The sequence below is a fragment of the Phasianus colchicus genome, chromosome 2 (genome assembly GCF_987193195.1).
Source record: "Phasianus colchicus chromosome 2, bPhaCol1.hap1.1, whole genome shotgun sequence".
NCBI classification, from domain to species: domain Eukaryota; kingdom Metazoa; phylum Chordata; class Aves; order Galliformes; family Phasianidae; genus Phasianus; species Phasianus colchicus.
The window spans coordinates 16,682,080-16,703,252 of NC_143437.1; the positions used below are offsets into that span (position 1 = coordinate 16,682,080).

Sequence of the window (21,173 nt, forward strand, 5' to 3'; positions counted from 1 at the left end):
CCAAGTTGTGTTTGGGTACAAGATGAGAGCGTAGCTACAGTGTGCTTTGTGTATAACCTCCCTTCACACGATGCTTTTGTTTTATGGTTAGCAAGATGCAGAAAGGCTCCTTTGTTGGGAGGGAAAGAGGCCCCACAGAACCCAACATCTGCATCTACTGTACAAAAAGTTTAAGCAGAACAAGAATAGTATTAGCATCATAAAGAGCTTTCCTTAAAAGTTGCTTCAAGATGCAGTAGATGCAAAGCGAGTAGCATAAGAGAAAAGAGGCTGTATCAGTCAGAGTGACCAAGAGTCATGCTTCCTCAGGTTCCTCAATCCAGCAAAAGTGGGAGACAGGATTTGGCAGGGGGTTGTAAGAAATAGGTTTGGCTCTGTAGTTTCTGAGCCTGATATTGATGTCTATTCTTTACTTGAATCTGTTGGTGGAGGATGGAACTGAATGTGCTTGTACCAGAGTCTCCCTCAGAGAGAGGCTTCTGGTGGCAGAATTAAGACATTCTCAACAAGGATGTACCAAAGGAAACTTCAGGAGAGAAAGCAGAATACAATAAAGATGATCATAGAAACGAAGGGAGAGCAAAGGTTCAAGAACAGAGCAGAGCAGCTGACGGACAGGAGTATAGCTTTTATTTGGCACCTTGTCTTAGCAATTGCGAGCTTTAGTAAGGGTCATTTGGATGAAATACCAAAGGAAGCACTTGTTCAGAGGTCACAACTGGTACTGGCAAAGAGGAACTTTCAAGCACTGGGAGTAAATTGCCTTATTTAAGTGTGTTCAGGGGCCTCAAAGAACAAAAGGGCTGAAAAGGATGTTTCTGTGCAGAGTGAGGTGAATGAGGAGGGGTCATGAACTATCAAGGCAAGCAGAAGTGTTGGGAAAGAAGAGCAGAGATCTTCCAGGTACTGTAACAGGAGAACAGAAAGGATGTGAGGCAGCCACACACTGCAAACTCTAGTTTTTATATTTTGTATAGTTTCCTCCTGTGCTTAGAGTGGAAGAGGATTTCAGGAATGAATCAGAAGAGGATTCATATGCATAAAAGCTGTTCAGGCTCTGAGCTGCCCTGATGAGGCTGACACTGACAATCCTAAATGTTCTAGAGGTTTCCTTTCCACTCTTGATTTTACTGAAATATCCTGAACATTCAGTTTTTCAAGGTTTGCCACTGAAAACTATTTTTTGAAGAGAGATCAAGTTTCTCCCAAAATCATAAAATTCCAAAAGGCAGAGTTAAGACATGGGGAAAACATGAGCTGCCTATCACCATGATTTCAAGCCTGGTTTTGTAGTGGCACCTTAAAAAGTCAGATATTACTTGAAGTTCCATAGGAACATATTCCCAGGAGGGGAAAAAAAAAAAAAAGAAGTCAATTTACTGGCATGTGGTACAGCAGAAATATGATTAGGTCTTTGAAATTTCCTGTACCTTAGGGTGTTGATTGCAGCAAGTAAAAGGCTTAAACTTCTCATTACTGAAACAGGAAGCAAAAAGCATTATTTATCTTACAGGCACAGAAGGCCAGCACACGCTGAGTTTTTCAGATGCTTGGCTGACCCATTTTTTGCAATACACAGGATTGCTTACTGTTAGTAACCATAACCCATCCCAAAGAGAAGTACTGGAGTATAGTTTATGGGGTTACGATAATGCGTTAGGCTGTGATAGAGCATGTCACACCAAACCCCACTAGCCCTTCAGTTGTCATTGTTTGGAGTCAGTGATAACAAGGGGGAATATTTCAGTTTAAGTGGAACTGATACCCTAGAGGGAGGCTTTCTGGTTTAAATGATTGCTTTGATGTGGCAAAACATGAAACACACCAATGTTTTTATCGATCCTGGATACTGTTAATATACTTTATCTGATGAGCTAACACAGCTGGATAAATCAATCAGTTCTAGGAGAATGACAGGTGTCTTACTCTTTTTGGGTGGCAGAGAACTCTTTTCTTACCTTCCTTTGCTCTTTACTGGCATAACTGCAAGAGGTTTGTATAGAAGAAAAGCATATGAAGTGCTGTCTGGAGAGCTTGAGAGGGCTTCTCAGTGGAAACCCAGCACAGTCTGATCCTCCATCAATTTTAATAGTAAACTCTACAGCTGGGTAACAGAATGCATGCACAAAATGGATTTAAATACTGCTATCTTTTCATGCTTTCAGTTGCAAGAGTAACAGAACAAACTTCGTATGATAATGGGGAAAAAATCAGCCATGTTCAAACCCCCCTCTGCAACCCTCCTGCCCTGGGCACTTCCCGCTGAGCTGAAGCTGTTCAGCTATTGTTCCGTTTTCATGCACTAAATTCATGTCTAGCTATTGTGAAAGGAGGAAGTCTTGTCAACAGAGTTGCTCCTCTGTGGTGTGACAGTGGGAAAGGAATGAAATACATGAAGTTCCTAGGCCTGCTGTTTATGAGAAGGTCTTTTTCATCTCAATTATTCTTTAAGGTGGTAAGTCAGTAGATACACATTAGCTTCAGCAACATGAAACTGTATAGCTTAAACTGGTCTTGAAACTGTCAACACTCTGAAAACTCCCGTTGCGACAGAGCTGCAATAGTCAGAAAGCATTTCCTTTTTCCCATGCGTGCCTCTCAGTTGATCTTTGCAAAATACCAAGCATGAGGCTTCATTCTGCATTTCTTGGCCCATTTCTTGGGCTTGCTCTAACCAACTTCAGACGTGGCTGTTGGCACAGTTCTGATGTGCGCTAACGTGAATGCACCAATACAAAGGAATATAGTGCACATTGAGGGACTTCCCCACATACTGCAGGCAGGTGCAATCTCTGTGCTGGTAACACGTGAGAAGCGAAGGTGAAGGCTGGAGATGACCAAGACAGAGGCAGCAGGGGAGTGTGCTGCTCCAGCAGTAGGGCACGGGATCCCTCCCTTCTTGTGAAGAAAACGAGGGGAAGTCCAAAGATCTCCACCTAATGCCACAGGTAGGAACTGGTGAGCTGGAGAAGGCTGCTGACGAGCATTACAGCCTCCCTGCCACACCTGATTGCCGCAGCTGCGCGCCGCTTCAGGAGCCAGCTGTACCTTCCAAGCTGCCCACTGCCAGAGCTTTTCTGGTGGCTGCGACTTCACTCCCACGTCGTCGTGTCCCCCCCAGCCTTTCAACAAACCTCACCACAACCGTTTCAACCACGCGGTTCGTTACCCCCAACCCTCTTCGGCACCTCTTTCCCCTCCCTATTCTTCTCCCCGCCCCCCCACACGGAGGAGCCGCCCGCCGGCAGCGCGCGTGCCCCGAACCAAGATGGCGCCGCCCGCTTCTTCTTCCCGCGGCGCTGTGGTGGCGCGCTCGCCTCCCTGCTGCTCGCGGGGTGCGGGGCCTGAGGGGTGGTAAGGGAGCGGGCCGGCGTGCTCCACCTTATCGCCCCTCACTCAGCGTTTTGCTTCAGCCCGAATTTCTCCTTAGTAGCGAGAGGGGGAAAGCTTGCAGCCGTGGCTCCCACTGCTCGCAGGAAGAAAGGTTATCGGCTGTGACCCGCTCCTCTGCTTCACGGGTTTTGAGTAAACAGCAACAGCTTGTGAAGAAAGGGTGGGCTTGATTTCTAGTGTGTTCTGAGTCCCTTCCAGGAGGTCTTCGTCACTGTCAGAAGATTCAAGGGCGTTACTAGATGTGCTATTTCTGATTCCTAGAAAAAATCTTTCACTGTGCCAGCCTTGACAAACAGCAGTGTGCGTGATGACTGGCTGCTGACTTCAGGTGCCATATGTGTTTTGAAAGGTCACGCTGTCTGGTCAGCCCACTCAGCTGATGCAAAGCGTGTAACAGGCCTGTTTGTTTCATTCCAGCGAGCTGAGATTGACAAACCGTGAAGGAAGAAGAGGATCCTGAAGCAGCAACAAGCTCTTTGCATCTGGCACCTGTCCCAGAGGACTGCTCCCATATCAGTGCTGTTCCTAGGTATGGCACAGGGCTAACAGCATGTCCTTTCCACGTGTCTGAAGGGCCAGGGCTGAGCTGAGGTCTTGTTTGTCTTCACAAACACATCTCCCCACCAGTTCTATGAGTAGGACCACTATAGCCTTGATTTAAACGTCCTTGTGTGGTCAAAATGCACTGTGAAGTTGTTGGAACAATTGACAGAGTTGATATGAGGGGAATACTTCGGGAGGAAAAAAAAGAGAAAAAGTAGTCATTAGTTTCCATTAGGAACAGCTGTCTGGTTCTTATAGTCACATGGCTGCGAATGTTGTTAGCTCTGTTGTGGTAACACAGAGGAAGAGGCCAGCACAGACTGTTACAAATAGGCCTAGGATTGCAGCAGCCCACCTATGTCAGTGTTGGCCTCAGACTGTTCTGCTAATATGCCAGCATCTCCTCTTACTATAACCTTCCACTTGCCTGTGGTTGAATTGCTTTATTTTGTTTTTCAGACTAAGAACTGAATTAGAATGTTCTGTAAAGTAGTTGTGTATTGAGAAAGCAGCATAGAGTGGTTGTGTGGGCTCCTGGTGGCTAAAGGCTTGTGACTGAGATATTAAAAGGAAACTGGGGGTATTGTGCAGCTGTGTTTGGAGATGCTTGATGGGAATGTTTCACTTCCATTCTCTCCAGAAGTGTTTCCTACTCTGTGTGATGCTGAATGTGAAGCTGGGCAGTACCAGCTCTGCTCTTCACTCAGCACTGTATTTCTGCCCTGGTGAACTGGTTCAAGGAGCTCTAAAGAAGGGTGTAGGGATGTGGGGGTGCTTCAGCTACAGCTTTCCAAAGTACTGTGTGTGGAATATATAGTTCAACTGCCCTCACACCAGAAAATCCTTGCCATGCCTGCAGGATGAAATTGCAGGGATATTTGTTTCTTTTGCTATTGAGCGATGAACTTTATGAACAGAGCCAGAAGGAATGCTTTTAACTTGTCATATCTAGAAGCATGATTGGTGAGGGAGATAACATCCCAAAGAACATATTTCCTTTCAAAATTCTGCACATAGTAAATTCACAGCAGAGTATATTCAGTACTGTTCTAGTGCTGGGGCCTGATTCTGTACTTCTCAGAACCATCTAGGAAAATCTGATTGACTGTGGGCTCCTGGTCATCCAATTCAGGACTGAGGATTATTGTCTATGGTTTTGGTGTTGCTGTGGTAGTGTGTTTGGTTTTGTTTTTTTTTTTTTTAGTTGTTTTTTAATATCTTACTCTCTACTTAAGTACCAATATGCTGAAACAGTTTCAAAGTGAGTTGAACAGTTGAACAAAGATTGTCTGGGTTGACTTCTGCTCGGATTTTCATGCTAAACAAATTTGACTGAGCTAGGTTTTTATGTTTACAGTGGGACCATGGAAGGAGAAGAGACATCACCAAGTCATCACTCAGAGGAGAGCAGCATATTGGACCTCCCCTCTATCTGTGACCTAGCAGAGGGCTTTCTGTCTCCACACAGCACTGAGAGCAGTGAGGAACTTCTTAATTTTGTGGATACTTTTCCCTCCCCACTCACAGGTAACAGCTGCTGTCTTTTTACATGACCTTCCTTTAGCCAGTGCATTATCTCTTTAGTCAATGTGTCATTTGGATGAGTCAGTGGTCTGATTGTGGTGCATTTGCCTTGTCTCAAAACACAGTTTATTCTTCCAGCTTGATAGATGTGATGTGCACTGTAGGTAGAGGAAATACATAAGAGGAGTTCAAAGAATGCTCTCAGTTTTTAAAAACACTGTGTCTTCATGTTTTGTGTGATTTTGGAGAAAGAGAGTTGCTTGAACAAACCCATAGAGCAATCCTCCAGACATCGGGAGGAAATACTGTCTCAAATTACTGTTGTCAGTAAGAACTTTAAAAAAAAAAAAAAACTGTTCTGTTAAGCTCTTTGTATCATGCATCTTTTACCAAAAAACTCAGGGTGTGGCCTCTGTAACCTATTACTTGAGTATTGCAAGAGTGAATGTTTGCTTGTGCGTGCAAAAGCTGCTTCCTTTTGGCTCCTGGGAAATAGCATTTTCCTCATTTTCCTTGAGGGAGAGCTGATTCCTGCAGAAACAGTGTTTTAGACTGTCCTCTTCTGATTTGTAGCATTTCTGACAAGATGAAATGATGGTATGTTCTGATTACTATACCTTTCAGCCCAACCAATGTGAATATATGGCAAGAGGCATTAAATCAAAATGTAGTGGCCAAATGATGCATCCTGCCATACACTGATACTGGCTGGCTGGAGGGTTGTAGTAATTGTATGTAATGTAATGCTGGGGAAAAAACTTTGATCACAATTAACATGAGGAGATAGTTTTTTCAAAGCAATTCCACAGGGTACTGATACTTCTCATTGCTTTGGAGTCTGGAGTAGTGTAAAAGTATAGTCTAGCTCCTTGTCTTCTGGTGCTGGGTGGCATATTTTGGCCTTGTACAATAAAGAATTGCTTGGAATTATATTTCTGAGTGAGGATACTGCTATTTTGCATGCTAAACAGGTAGGCAGTGGGATCTAATCTTGCTCAGTTGATGTTCATGGTTTGCCTGTGCTGTTGCCCTCAGCTCTAATTGCAAGTCATCCAGAACCTGTAATGAAATATGCAAATAGTAAATATCTAACCTTGCTTGGCTTTCCTACGTGTGCCAGGAAGTCACGCATCTTAGACTTCTAATGATGCAGGTCTCCTACTGGATGCTCTACTAAACCACGATCCTTATCTTGTTGGAGGAATAATGTCTGCTTTGAGGTTTTGCATTTGTTTTTGTGAAAAATGGTGGTGACCACCTCTGCAAAGAATGTCCTGCATAAGCCTTTTTCTGCTCTTGTGTGAGAAGAGGATGGGGAAGTTCCTTTGATGGGACAGACTGGAAGGCTTTTGTCTACTCATATTTCAGAAACCCAATGTTGCAGATATGAAGAAATTCTGGTAGCTCTGAGACAGTTCCTGTAATGTGTATAGGTGGCTTAATTGCTCAAACACAATTTAGTATGTCTTGGGGCATGAAGACTTGACTGCACTGATGAATGGGGAGCACAGAAGAACTTTGTGACCGCTCCTCAGACTGGTCTGAAGGATAGCAGCAGTGTCATATGTGGAAATGAAGATACCCAGCCCTAAGCCCAAATGATAAAATTGGGTGATTTGTTTGCAATGCACTCAAAGAATAGATTGCTAAATCTTGGCACCAAGGTATGCTGTGATGCTGGGTCTTGCCTCCTTGTTGTTTCTGCACTCTCTGCTGTTTTGAGGGATTCCAGGTGTTCTGAGAAGGGCAGAACAGACCGATGAGCCCTCTCCTTCCTCCTTTTTTTTTTTCAGTCCCTCACAGCCTAAAACCACTTTATGGTAGGAGTGGGATGTGCACTGTAGGAGGGAGTGTTGAGTAGCGAAGTAACTATAAGTATCACAACAAACCCATTTCATGCTCTGAACATCTTTCTTCTTTTCTCTTTATAACAGTATCAAACTGATGTGCTCACTCACTTAAACTCTTTCTTTTTTTTTTTTTTTTTGATGACACTTCAACTCAATAACCTATGGAGTTTGGTCAGTGTAGGAGGAAAAGCGGAAGGAATGTTCTAAAAGCAGTATGCCTTTGTCAGATTTTCTTTGCCATGCAAATTCTGTCAGTCATAGCTTGAAAAAGGAAGCTCCTTTGCTTGTTTCTCATAAGATGTTGTGTACTGCTGCTGTGACACAACCTGGGGTGGCTATAGCTGCACCCCTCAATGGACTTGAGCAGTGTGATGATGAGTCTTCCCATTAAACCAGAAAGAATTTTGTTATGGGTGGCATTCCTCTGATTCAAAATCATTTCCCAAAGGCCTTTGAGTCTCTGGGGATGTGACAGGTTCCTTAGCAAAGAAGCAGACTGACACTGCAGTCTATCTAATCTGACATTTGTCATATGAGCTGGACTTGAGTCTGACTAAAATACTATGCCATCCCAACCTCAGGATTCGGAAATGAATATGTGGTATTCCTGGTGCCTGAGTCATTGGTAATAGGTCTTATTAGTCTAGAGAGGCTATGTCACCTGAAATAGCAGAAGATAGTCCCCATTAGCTGTGAAAACAGGACCTCGTGACATTGTAGGCATCCCTAAGCAAGGAAAGAGTAGTCCTGCAGGAATAGTGCTAACTGTATAAGTTATGCATAAATTAATGCTTTTAGGATTTGTGTGGAAGTGAGGGCTGTGCTCTGGTAACAGATGTGTACTTTTTTGTGTATTGTTATTGTGAGTTCAAACGTTTATGCAGCAGTAGATTGAAAAAATTAAATTGAATCAGTGAATTTTTTGCTATGCTTTTTTCTCATATGTCCCTCTTAACTGGAAAATAATTAAAAAAAAAAAAATCAAAGCCGACATTCACTGTCTATGGTGTTTCTAATCTGCATCACTGAGTACAATACTACAGTAATACCTTACTACTTCCTTTAAACTGAGAAGAGCATCCAGCAACACTTCTTATTTGACAGTGACCAAGATGAGAGAAAGATCTTCAGTTATTTGGCTTAATATTTAAAAGACAGCTAATAAAAGCTGTTTATAATGGAATAAGTCACTGGTGACGTTCTTTTTTCTTGTCTGGTCAGAACCGGAGTGTAACAAGGATGGTGGAAACAGTCTTTGCCTGGAAAGTTCATGACCTAAAAAAGGTTTAGAGAATAAACTGCAGACATGGGACTGTGCCTGGGGGACTATCTCTTTCTGACATGTGGTCAGAGCTCAGCCCTGTCTGCCTGCATGGCTTTTTCAATAGCTCCCAATCTTGGGAAAGATTGAGCCTCCCTGTATGTTGTGTAGCTTCTGTCAGTCTCTCTTTCTTTGTCATGAGAAGTTAGGAAGATCTGTTCTTAAAAGAATGGGTAGGTAGACAGGATCATCCAGTGAAAGGGGAAGATGTATGGAAAATGTTGCATCATGGAACAGAGAAACTAGAGGAAGGATGACCGTAGAAGAAGAAAGATGATGATAGAGTGGCTGAGTGGAGCGGGAAAACAAAAATACTTCACTGTGTGATTGGAGAGACTCATGTATGTCTAAATGCTAGCTTTTAGAAAAGCAACAGTTTGGGAAATAGAGGCTTTCAACATTTAATTACCCTCTCTGGAGTCAGTACTTCATTCTTGCAATTTGCTTTGTGTTTGAGCACAAAGTTACTTGGTTATTGTCCATGGACTGCTGTGACCCCTTCAGTACAGCTAGTGTTCCAAGCTGGCCTAGCAAGCCCTAGTTCTTATTCCTGCTCTATCCCTAGTGCTGGCACTGGTACTCAGGTGGGAATACTGATGTGAGGACAGCTACACTTGCTGGCAGCAACAGGGGTTTGTGTCAAGATACAGAGGTCTGCAATGCGCCCTATCTTTCTTATGGGGTTACAATTTTTCCAGAATTGTGGCTTCAGGAAAAAGTAATGTTAGAACATAATTGCTTTTTCCTTGTGGGCAGCCAAGCTTTAGGTTCCTTCTGATCGACGGTGTTGTTCCTTCAAAGCATGCTTTGTAACTACTAGTGAGGGCCTGGGGGAAGCTGAGCAGAACCAAAGAGCAGTTCTGTGTGGCCCAGAGCCAGAGAGGCTTGGGTGAAGTGGTGAGTTGCTCATGGTGCTGCTGCCGCAGCTAAAATCAAGAGGAGGCCTGACCACAAGATAGTTCTGGTTTAAACCTAAAAGCTGTCATGATTTTTGGATTGTTTGGATTGCTTTTTTCCTTTTTTTTTTTTAAGCAGCCTGTGTTAATCAAAGCAGAAATTCCTAACCTGTTAATACACATCTCAGTTCTACAGGTAACTATGATTTCTGTGGAAAAAAATGCTATGCGTACCTACTGAGTTTACATGCTTCCTTTTGCAGTGGCTTGTCTGTATCTGAGGAGTCACGTTAGTGTCAGTGCATGTGATTTGTCCTTAAAAGCTTGCTCCTGTTTACCATGTCAAGAGTTGCTTAATCTCTTGCAGAATCGGGTTGTGTTTACTGAAATTTGGCATGGCTTGTGCTTTTTTTGTAAGGGAGTTTCACATAAGTGCTGATGTAGAAGCTGGAAATGAAAGGAGCAGGCTGTACTTCTCATGTCAGCAGCAACCTCTCAGGGCTGGCACTTGTTGGGTGCTTGGAGCTGCAGTTCAGCCCTGAGCTCAGCACATTCATTCGTTATGTGGTATAGAAATTACAGGTGGCTGTTTGGGCTGCCACTGCTACCAAAAGTAGCAAACTTTCCAAAATATCATTTTGCCTGGACATGCTGGAAACAAACAGAAGACTAAAGGTCTTATATAAGGTCTCATTTAAGAGGCCTGCGTTAGCTTTGTAAATGCAAAACACAAATGATATTTTAAATCATTTTGAGAATGAGCCACAGCTGGACTTAAAAAAACAAAAACAAAAACAAAAAAACAAAACAAAACAAAAAAAAACACCACCCTTTAACTTGCATTTCTGACTGCCAAAGTTATAGAAGCATCTTTACTAAAGAGATACAGGCTGCCCAAAGAGTATTTTGCTGTTTGATTTGATGTAAAGGTGAAGATACAGTAGAAAAGTGCTTATTGCTGGTATGAAGGATCTTGGACTGCAGGATGATAGCATTCTCCCACTTGTTAAATGCATTTTGGTTTGATCTGTGATAGCAAGCACCTTTAGAAATAACTGTCTTTCTAGGTAAATGGCCTGTGCTTAACTGCTGTTGACTTGCTGAGGGTCGTGGCTCCTGTTTGGAGAATTACTGGGGTTTTGGTTTGTTTCGGCTGCCCTCTAGTGAGTGATGTTACTCGTTTCCCTTGCTACCAATCTTAGAGGGTTGGTCACTTTTCTTTTCTTCAGCTGGTGCAGATGTATGCCTCTGTACTGAGCTCAATCCTGTTAGTTTACTGCCAGTGAGAAATGATGCTAGACAGCTTCCAAGGCTGATGTGGGAATGCTTCTGGGGAATGTTGGCTGCTCACCATTCAGAGCGTGAATCTTGGCATAAGGAAACTTATATTGCCAGTTTGTGGAGGATGTATTTGTTTTTGTCTGGGAACAGCCTTCCTGTATCTTCTGTTATAACTACAACCATACCAAGATCTCATTGTGTTATGAGAATGAAGCATCTTTAAACATTGGTTATTTTGCTTTCCTCTCCAAAGGTTCTGTTTTTATCAACTTTCTCCTCTTTTACCCCTGATGCTGGTGTAAGCACCCATTTATTTGTCAAGGTGGAAGATCTGTTTAGCTTATCAAAAGCAAAGAAGCACCAATTTTCAAGAGACAGTATGTATGTTTCATGAATGATTTCTAACAAAGTACTCTCAAATATCATCAAAACATTAAAGATTTTTTTAATGTTTTCCAGAGGGGAAAGAAAAGGTGAAATATCTCAAATCCTAAGAATGGTGATCCAGTAGGGCACATACTCAGTTGAAGGGAATTTGTCCAGCTCCACAGGAGTGATGGCCAGTCCCTCAGGTGGGATAGCTCTGTGGCTTTGACAGCGTTAAAATTCCCAGCATCTCTTTGTGGCTCGGTTGTGTTGAATATTGAATGAAGCAGCAAAATAGAATTCGTGCCATTGTGCATAAAAGCAATACAGGGAAACACACAACATAAAAATAAAGAACTCAGCACTGCTCAGTTGCTGAAGAGCTCTACCTCTTTGGTAAATCGTTTTTTTGGTTTTTTTTTCAGGCATATATTATATAAAGCATCCAGCCAAAAATAGATGGCTGGATGAGAAAAAGCCAGTGCTTTATTCTTTGCAGACTTTCTTTAAGGTGAATTTGAACATTGTTCTTATAAAGTAGGGGAAGAAACTGGGACATGCAACTTTCCTTTTAGACTTTGGTGTCTTAGAGTACATTTGTGTTCTGTGAGAACAGACTGGATTTGTTAAACCACTAATAATCAGAAATTAAGTAGAGAGGAATGCTGTTGTAACAAGGACGAGGAGTTCTTTTCTCACACTGGAGTTCTCTGAGCAGATTTTGGGGTTCTGTGCATAAAGGAAAGCTTGGGAGTTTGGTGTCAGTTGAGGAATAATAGCTGTGCAGTCCAGCTACTGCTGCAGTCTGAGGTTTTACATTGACTTATTTAGAGCTGTCTTATGCTAGCCATCTCTTCTTTTGTTTCTTTTTACTCCAGAATAAGAAGATCTGTGGGTTTGCTTTTTAGGCAGAGAGTTTCAGCTGAACTACCAATTAAGCTACCAAGTCTCAGGACATAGAAAGGAGCCTAATATGTGTTGTGTGTTACCCCCAGCTCCTTTAAAAGTGCTTGTAAAACACAGAATTTGGAATCCATTTTAAATGTGAAGTGCGTGCTACGGTGATGATGTTAAATTGTTTGTGGTATGCTGCATGGTCTAATACTGAATTGTCAAATATGCTTGTACAAAGCAAGGCTTAGAAACTGGATGTGTGTTTCTGCATCCCTTACATTACTAAAAGATTTTAGTTATGCTTTTGTTTTCCTGTGTGCAGAAGTGCATGGGGTTATTTTCTTCTGGCACCCTTCATCTGGTAGAAATTTCTCTTAAATGCTTCCATCTGTTCCTTTACAAGTACCAAGTCACCTTGCTAAGAGGGTACCAGGTGTTGGAGTCTGACTGACAAGGCCTCTGTAGCAGAAATGCTAAGTCACAGCTTGAACCAGTGATTGAGCACCTGGTGGGAAGGCAGGGCCAACCCAGGGGAGCTCAGCTGTATGCAATGATTCTGAGTGACCAGAAGGGCTGGAGCCAGGATCCACCACTTCCAGACCTCACTTAAGGATTGGCAGTGGAGGCAAGAGGATCTTGCTAGAGATCCCTGTATATCTGAGTCCTTCTGAAGGTAAGCAGCAGCTTTCCTTTATTTCTGTGCCCATGGCATTTCAGCAAATCCTTACTTGCTGCAGCCTAGGACCTTTCTGCTCTGCTGTCATTGCTGTGCTCTCCATTGTGTTACAGCCTCCCACAAGCAAACTTGGAATTTATGCATATCTGTCAGTTACAGCTGGTGCACAGTGCAACAGACAGCATCTCCAAAGCAGAAAATACTGGGCATATGAGTACGAATGGTCAGAGTGGAGATTGAGTGGTGTCATCTTCAGCAGCAGGTATTAATGATGCTTAAAGAAACACCAGTGTGAGCAGAAGTATAAGCCTGTCCCTGTAAGCCATCAGCTTTCCAGGACTTCTGATCTCAGTGCCTCAGATAGCGTGCCACTGTGTCCCTAGCTCCTGATGAATGGTCCTTTAAGGAATTTGTGCTTTTGGACACCTCACCACCATGAATGTGGGAGTTGGGCTGTGGGAGAACACTGGCTTTTGACTTCCTTTGACTTCGTAAATCTCCTGAATTCCTACAGGTTGAGAAAAAGTAAACAATCCTTGCCATTTCCTTCTCTAAACCATTTGTGGTCTTATAGGCATTGTACTCATTCTCCCTCTGTAGTATTTTTTCCTGGCTAAAGAAGCCTAGTATGTTTGATATATATCATATATATATCTCATAGAACAGCCATTATGTGACATTGGCCATCTTTGTTCTGTCCTTTTGTGTGTCCCTTTCAAGCTATTCAGTGATCTTCTAGGGATACAGGGATGAGTACTGTGCAGTGTCTGTGACGTGGCTCAGAGCAACCTGTCGAGGTGCCATAGTCCTTGCTTTTAGTTCTGTGTATGTTGTTTTGCTGGTTGTTTGCTCTGCACCTGCTGTTGATGTTTGCTCAGTTTTAGTCCCTGTGTTTTCCAAGGTGCTCTTCCAGTCCTTCCTGGTTATGATGCTCTAGAGTTCGGCTTAGGCTTTGAAATGGCAAAACTAAAATGTGAAGACAGTGTTAGTGATTTTTAGAAAGGTCAGATAGGCTTAAGAGTTGGGTTCAGTAGCAATTACAGATATTTATGGAATCTCAAGTGAGGGAAATTTATGTATCTGTATGAAATGTCATGGTAAAAGAAATATTGTTGGTCTCACTTCAAAAAGGAGGCTGCACAGAAGATTCTGCAGGCATTCAGGCTGCAGTATAGCTGATTCCATGAGCATAACATGCATTCGTAGGTTTTCTTAAAGCTCCATCTACTGGAGATAAGAGACTGTGAATGCTTCACCTTACACCAACACCAGCAGTCTGGTTGTTAACTGTAGAATAGCAAACTCATGATGCTCTGAAGAGGGCACACATGGTATATATGAAGATAATATAAGATCTTGTTAGTCTTTTACCAGTTGTCTGGTGAGAGAGAGGACCTGGTTCACTTACTGGCTATAACAGGCTTGCTGTTGGTGCCAGGTGACATGGCCTGTGACAGGTACGTATGCTGTGCCTGCCCTCTGGTGGGACTGGGATCATTCAATCTTGCCTTGCTCGGTGACTGCAGTATAACAGTCCCTGTGGGCCATTTCTGTCTTATCTTTATCTAAGCTGTCATTGCAGTCCAGGGCTTTTATTCCTCTCATTATAACTATCTGTGTTTGTCCGCTGCTGTGACCTAATCTAATTCAAACTGCAGTAATTTCATTATGGCAATTGTTCTGAAGGTGGCTGCAAGGCAATTTTGTACATATTTAAGCCAACGCTATTTTATCTTACCAGGCCAGTTAGTAGCCTGAGCTGTTTAAGAGGGAATTAAATCCTGTAAATAAAAGACAGAGAACAAGACTTTGTTCTGTTCTTTATGAATCATTTTCTATCCTCTGAAGTGCAAATGTGGACTTCTTTGATGTGGAAAATTGTAGATTGGGAACAGAAACCACATAAGTGTGAGTGATAGACAAGTTCAGACTACATAAAGCCTGTGCCTTCCAGTTGTCATCTGTAACCTCCACACTGCTATTAAATATTATCAGGCCATATAAGAATTTCTAAAACAGTGGAAGAAGACCTCAAGCATTCTTAGACTGAGATAGACTGATATCAGTGGATCAGGATAGGGCCAGGTGACTTTGGGTAGTCAGATGCTACTAGTTGTGCAAAGCTGCAGAATACTGTACAGATGTGTACAGAAAGCTATTCTTTGTATGGGTTCCCCCTTAATGGATGTTTCCTTGTTCTGTAGGTTTTTATTGAGTATCCAGCACAAAGCTGCTTCTGAGTCTGAAGGAGTTGATTTTGTTTTTTTTTTTCCAGTCCTATTCGGCTTTGTCAAAAACATTAGTTCTGTTCTTCTGAGTCATCAGTGGAGGTGGATCTGTCCTGGAGCAAGTGGCTGCCAAACGTTGGCAGTGAACTGATGCGAAGGGAGCAGAATGTTTACTGAAGTTAACATCACCTGTTGATTAAGGCCTGCTTGGGGTGCCCTCACTACACTGAGCCCCCATCTGAAATGAGTTTGGTTTTTCTTGCCTGTTATAGGTTGCTGAGCCTCTGGCTTGTCACTCTAGGGGGATGCAGCTGGAGATTCTCATTTCTCCTATGGCATCCATTTGCACTGCAAAGCTGTGATATAATGGCTTCAAATTCCAGTGGATTTTGTGTGAGAGAAATATTTGGCTTTGCCTCACCTGCTTAGTCTATCAACTGTTTTTACTCCTTGTTCCACACCTAGGTGTTGGCTTTGAGCAGGCAAGGAGTGCTGTTTGCTTCATGTAGTTAGGGTGGAAGGCACAGACTACTCCTGCAGAAAAGAGCCTTGTCTGAATCCCAGCTGACTCCCTTCCCTTCTGCAATGTTGTGATGCTCTGCGGGGATGCGAAGTGTCAATAGAAAGGATGTGAGTTGAAACAAAGTGCAGAATTCAGGAAAGGGAAACAGGAAATTAAAGCGTCTGTGAAGTTAGGAGAAGTGGAAGATCCTGTGGAAAACAGGTTTTGTTGTTTAATCTATCTCTGAGGTTTTGTTTCATTTTCTCACTGTTTTGAAGCAGAGGAGCTCTAAGAACTATCACCGATGTTATTGTGGGGCTGGAAGAATGTGGGAAGACCTATTGCAATGGTACTGATGGAGGGAATACTGGAATGTGTGTGGGTGCTGAACAGCCTTTCTTCTTTAGCTTTCTCCTTGGGATACCATTTTAATTGCAGTTCATTTCTTCTTTTCCACTGAAGTTACTTTTTTGTGTGCTGAGTTCCTAGATATCCTTCAGTAGCTGTACTTTTTGACAATGAGAAGTCACTACTGATCAGTGTTTTCGTACTGTTTAGATCCAGTAAGTGCCCTGCCTCTCATCTGGGGATATCTGTCTCAGTAAAACTTGGGTTGGGTTTTTAATGCAATCCAAACAGGAATAATAGAAGCCAGATCTCACTGTATGTGTGAGCAGTGGGTGCTCCGTATTTGAAAAACTGAGTGGCAAAGAAAAGAGTTTACTTTTTCCTTCTGCAGGGGAGAAGTGTTTTGAGAGAAGCATTGGCACGGTTTCATGTTCACTATGAGTGGGAGAAGGCCTCCCTCCCTGGCTGCTTTCACACTCCCACCCTGTTTCAGGGGAAAGAGAGAAAAAAAATACAATTAAGGAGAGATAACAAATTTACTACAAATAGTAAAAGGATATAAGATAATGACATAAAAAGTGAGCTATAGGGAATAAATAAATGAGAGAGAAGGCTCTAATGACAGTGCTGCTACCACACTGCCTGGAAGCAAGGAGACCAGTTCACACCTATCACTTGGAATTGCACGGGGAGTATTGGAGACTCCTGGGAAATGTAGTCTGCCTATTCTCAGTTTATCTTCCTCTTGGAGAGCCAGAACTCATGGTAAGAATAGCTGATACTGCCTGTAGGTAAGGCTCAGGAAATGCAAATGGCAAAGAATGTTTGGAGCTGGCTGTGGAAATGCAGCTTTCCAGCACTATGTTTCAGCACTAAACAGCTTGCTGCTGTGTTATGGAGTACTGATAAAACCAGGACAAGCATGCTTTGCAGGAAACAATTTCAGTTAGACTCCCAATTTTCCTGAACAGCTGGGAAAGAGTAGACACAAAGCTGTCATGAGGCTTGTAAGCTAGGGTACATGTTTTATAATAAAGCACTTCAATGGTACAATGACAGCAACTGTGAAACAAGCTGGTGTACACATGAAAGCTCCCAGTTGCTTTGGAGTGCAAGAATTGCTGTACAGCTGAAACTTTTCTAAGTTTTTAACTAAATACTTTTTAAATTTAAGTTGAAGAAAAATGAAAATACATGCCCTGAATCCTTAGGCCAGTGAAATAACTGGCAAAATTGTACGGAAGTGTGACTGTCCCCAGTATGCTCACATGTGTTTGTGTGTTCTTTACATCTGTTAGTTATTTTTGTGGGGTTCCTAAGATCTTATTTCCTTTCTTGTATAAAAGTGCTGCTCTTCACAACTTGGCATTATGGTCTTGTTGCAGTGCAGATACTGCAAAAATGACTCAAGACATATACGTGCATTTAGCAGCCAGCAAATGGCAAAATGAATGTGATAACCTCATTATGTAAAAATGACATTACTGTTCCATGCTGTCTGCAGACTGTGCTTTGGTCTTCCAGCTTGTCAGGCTGCATTTGCTTAGATGTGGGTGGTAACATTCTGTGAAAAAGGCTTAAAAATCCTGATTTAAATCAAGGAATATGTCTAGTTAAGGCAGAATGATGAGGTGGAGCAAATTGGTTTGGAAAGCCATGTGCCAGCTAGCCAGCACACTTTTCTCATAGCACAGCGCTGTGTGTCACCCATCTTGGTTTGAGAATTTGAGGTGCAGTGAAGCTGCATCAGCCTGAATTGCATCTGTTCCCAGGGCACAGAGATCCCAGCAATGGTGCTGCACAGCACTCAGTTTTCTCTGAGCTTCATGTAGCACACCTTCATTCATTCACTTCAGGGTGTATCACCCCGAAGTTTTGAGTAGCATTTGTTGTTTAGGGGGATATTTGATGCTCTGGTAGAGTAAAGCTTAGGTAAAAAAAAAAAAAACGACTCCTCAAATCTCTTCAAAAATCGTTATCCATCTTTCTTCTCTTAAAGCTGCTGGCTTGCTGGCAGTGACTTTCATTTCTGATATTCCCAATTGTACACATCACAGCCTTGCCACTCACACTGCAAAGCTTTGCATTCTGCTCCGCTCCATGGAAAGACAGTGGTTTGCACTGAAGCACTCATTTGAGCGTGTTTCTATATGAGCATTCCTCCCACTATGACAGTGCTTTTATGTAATCCATCATAGCTACCGCTGAGATAGCAAACAGCCTCCTGGAGCTGCATAAATAAATAATCAGAGATGTTCTTTTATTACCAATTTGCAAGGATAGCTTATGTAGGTAACATGTGCCAGAGCACTGTGTGCTGAAATACTGATGTCTCTTGAGCTTGTCTGAGTGTCGCTGAGATAAGGTGGTACATGAGCCTGTATGAGTACCTGCACAGCCTATGCAGTGAACTTGTTCAGTAAGGAAGGCTCTCTCTCTCCTTATTACTGTGTTAGCAAGGGTTTTTTTTTTTTTTATTTGAATTTCAAACTAGAGAGTCTTGCCTTGTAAATTATCTGCTATGTATCCTGTTACACAAAACCTCTTGGAGATCTCTCAGAGGCCTAACTTGTTTCTATGAAGTTCAGCCTTTTTTAGATGTCTGTTAAACAACCATTTATGCACAGCCTGACTTTCTCCTTTCTCTTTTTCACTGGAAGGCATTCCCTGCACATATCTCTATCCTTGAAACCTTTTCTCAGACATAGAGTATGGCTGTGTGCAAAAATGATCGTTTGTCAGACCTGGAAAGCTATGCACTGAAAATTGTAATTGACACCCAGCAAGAGAAAAGATGATACATCTGCCCTGATTGTCGTGGTCTCATATTGCTTCTGAATTTATTCTGTGACTTTGAAGCTTTTTTAGATGCTGCTCTGAATTGGCAATAGAGAAACACATCTCAGGGAATCCTCAGTGGCTGGCAGCAGGGAGGAGGAGGAAAAAGGGCTGCTGGCGCTGCTGAAATAAGGAGCTGTCATCCTTGCTGTGCTCCCTGAACTCTACTTAGTAGGGAGGCCAGGCTATGAGAGGATGCAACTTGTTCCAAACCAATTCTGCTGCAGGAAAATTGGAGTAAGAGCCAAGCTGGAGGCTGCAGGCAGGGATGCCTTTGTTCCCTGCGTGTGATTCCTGTCCAGCAGATTCAGCATCTGGAGCATTGCAGGCAATGCTCTGTGAGAAGGTAGGGCATAGATGTGTTACCTGGTCAGCCATACCAGCTTCTGAAACGTCTCTGCCCTCCGTAGTGATGTGGCTGAATCAGTCCCAGGATTGTGGGGATCACTGTGGAGTTGATTCCTGCTTTTTCTGTGTACTCTTTCAGTCCCTGCTTTTGAATTCACACGCAGTTCTTGACGTCCCTTTGCTTCTGCTGTATAACATCTGGCTTGTGCCACGTGGATCAGGTCCAGATGAAATATTCCTAGAACCTCACAGCACAGGCACCTATCACGAAAATAAATTACATAATGGGCAGTCTGGCCCTGGATTTAAACTAGTTGTGTGTGCCTTACTCTAGGCCTCATTTTTTTTTTTTTCCTGTTTCTGTGTTGTACTTAACTGAGCTCGTTGATGTGCAGCTGACAAGGCTGCAGCATAAAAGCACATAAAACAGTGACTCATAACCCTTTAGGAGCAGACTGCGAGTATAAAATACAGCACACTTTCATCATCCACAGTATTTTTTTTTTAACAAAACAATGTAGCCCTGTGACTCAGCATCAATGTGGGTTATAGTGCATGAAGTTTTATCCTGGAGCCTTCTTGCCTCTAATTTCTTCCTTCATTTCCTAAGTTTAATGGCTGCCTTCTTGGCATTGCATACTACAGATTTCACAGTAAATAAGTCCCTTTGCTAGCTTGTACTAGGCACATGTAGGTATTTCAATAAAATCTCCACAAACAGATGGAAGGCTGTCAGGCTGAGCAGTACTTCTCTGTTTACAGTGAGCCTCTCCTCTAAGGTTATATGCAAAAGGTAGCAGGCAGCTGGTTATTCGTTGCTGTAATAAGTACTGGCAAGCAAATGGCAGTATTTTGTGCTGCTTGCTGTTCTTTTCAGCATGTTGAAGGTTTTCTGGCTGTGCTCTGTTTATGTTCATTGGTGGATGGAGGTAAGTAGTGGTTTGTTTTTTTTTTTTCCAGATTGACTGTTTTTTGAAGAAAGCACTCCCTGTGTTCTACAGATAGTCTTATTCCAAAAGTTAGTTGAGTTTGTCAAGAAAATCCTTTGTATTTCTACTATCCATAATTGTCCACAGACTATTTTATACAACTCTAATTATATGTTGTGTGGTAGTACTAAAGCCTGTTTTGTACTGCAAGCTGTTCATAGACTATTGATGCCTTACAGAATTTATTTTTTTTAAATCTGAGAAGACAAATAAAGAACCAGAGTTAAGAGTTAATATAGGAGAACAGATAAGTACAGAATAACATCTCCATTTCGGTTCCAGTGGTGTCATGGGGTATATTTTATACAGACCATTTTGTATAGAGGAAAAGGTAAGTCCAGAAAATATTGATGATTTAGAGAGGAATCTGAATGTTGTTTCTGCATGGGTTAGGAGATGAGGAAAAGGAAGGACAGTAAATCAATATTAAGCACTTTCTTACACAGCAAGTAAGAAAATTACAAAACTCACTGCTACAGGAAACTATGGAGGCTGAGAGCTTAGCAATGTTAGAAAATGTTAGGAAAAAAAAAAGGGGATTATATACTGGCTTGGATAATAAGAATGACCTACGTCAAGTAGTTCTTGCTGACACACTGCAGAGACATTGAATATATAGGATGGTATACACAGCTTGTACTAATAACTGCCTAATTGGAAGTGTTGGGTCCCATGCACATCTCCCTGTTGCCATGTAGAACAGACCATGGGTGTAATGGACTTGTGATCTGATACTGCCTGGAAACATCTTCCTTACCTCTTTAGAAAGGTCAAGATTTCTGTTGTGCAGATTATCAATGTTTTAATGGGCACAACTCTTGCCTTCAGTAGTCTGTATTTCTGAAGTACTTTCTTGGAGAACCTGCTCAAAAACAGAAGCAAGAGGGGTTGTTTGTTTGTTAGTGTTCCAAGTTTAAAAATAAAAAATGTTCACAGTCACAACTCAAGGAGTTGGAAAGGATCTCCAGAGATCATCTAGTCCAACCTCCTCCTAAAGCAAATTCTCTAGGTTGCAAAGAGGAAGTGTCCAGGCAGGTTTTGAATATTTCTGGAGAGGGAGACCCCACAGCCACCCTGGGCAGCCTGTTCCAGTCCTATCACAGTAAAGAAGCTTTTCCTCTCGTTCATTTGGATAATCTTGTGTTTCAGTTGTGTTTCACTGAAACACTGAAGAGT

The 21,173-nt window shown here is 42.5% G+C and overlaps 1 protein-coding gene across 18 annotated transcripts in view; it reads left to right on the forward strand.

Annotated features, from left to right (window-relative positions):
* The window catches only part of SHLD1 (shieldin complex subunit 1), a 67,355-nt gene that overhangs the window by 24,958 nt on the left and 21,224 nt on the right, over positions 1-21,173 (forward strand). For 12 of the 18 annotated variants that reach the window (XM_090134957.1, XM_090134953.1, XM_090134948.1 and 9 more), the window contains 2 exons: positions 3,811-3,922; positions 5,294-5,463. In XM_090134957.1, the coding sequence (XP_089991083.1) occupies positions 5,301-5,463 (163 nt within the window). In that variant the 5' untranslated portion in view covers positions 3,811-3,922; positions 5,294-5,300. Of the gene's footprint in view, positions 1-1,625; positions 3,161-3,214; positions 3,722-3,810; positions 3,923-5,293; positions 5,464-21,173 lie in introns of those variants that run through there. The other 6 variants (XM_090134947.1, XM_090134959.1, XM_090134961.1 and 3 more) reach the window with 6 other exon arrangements.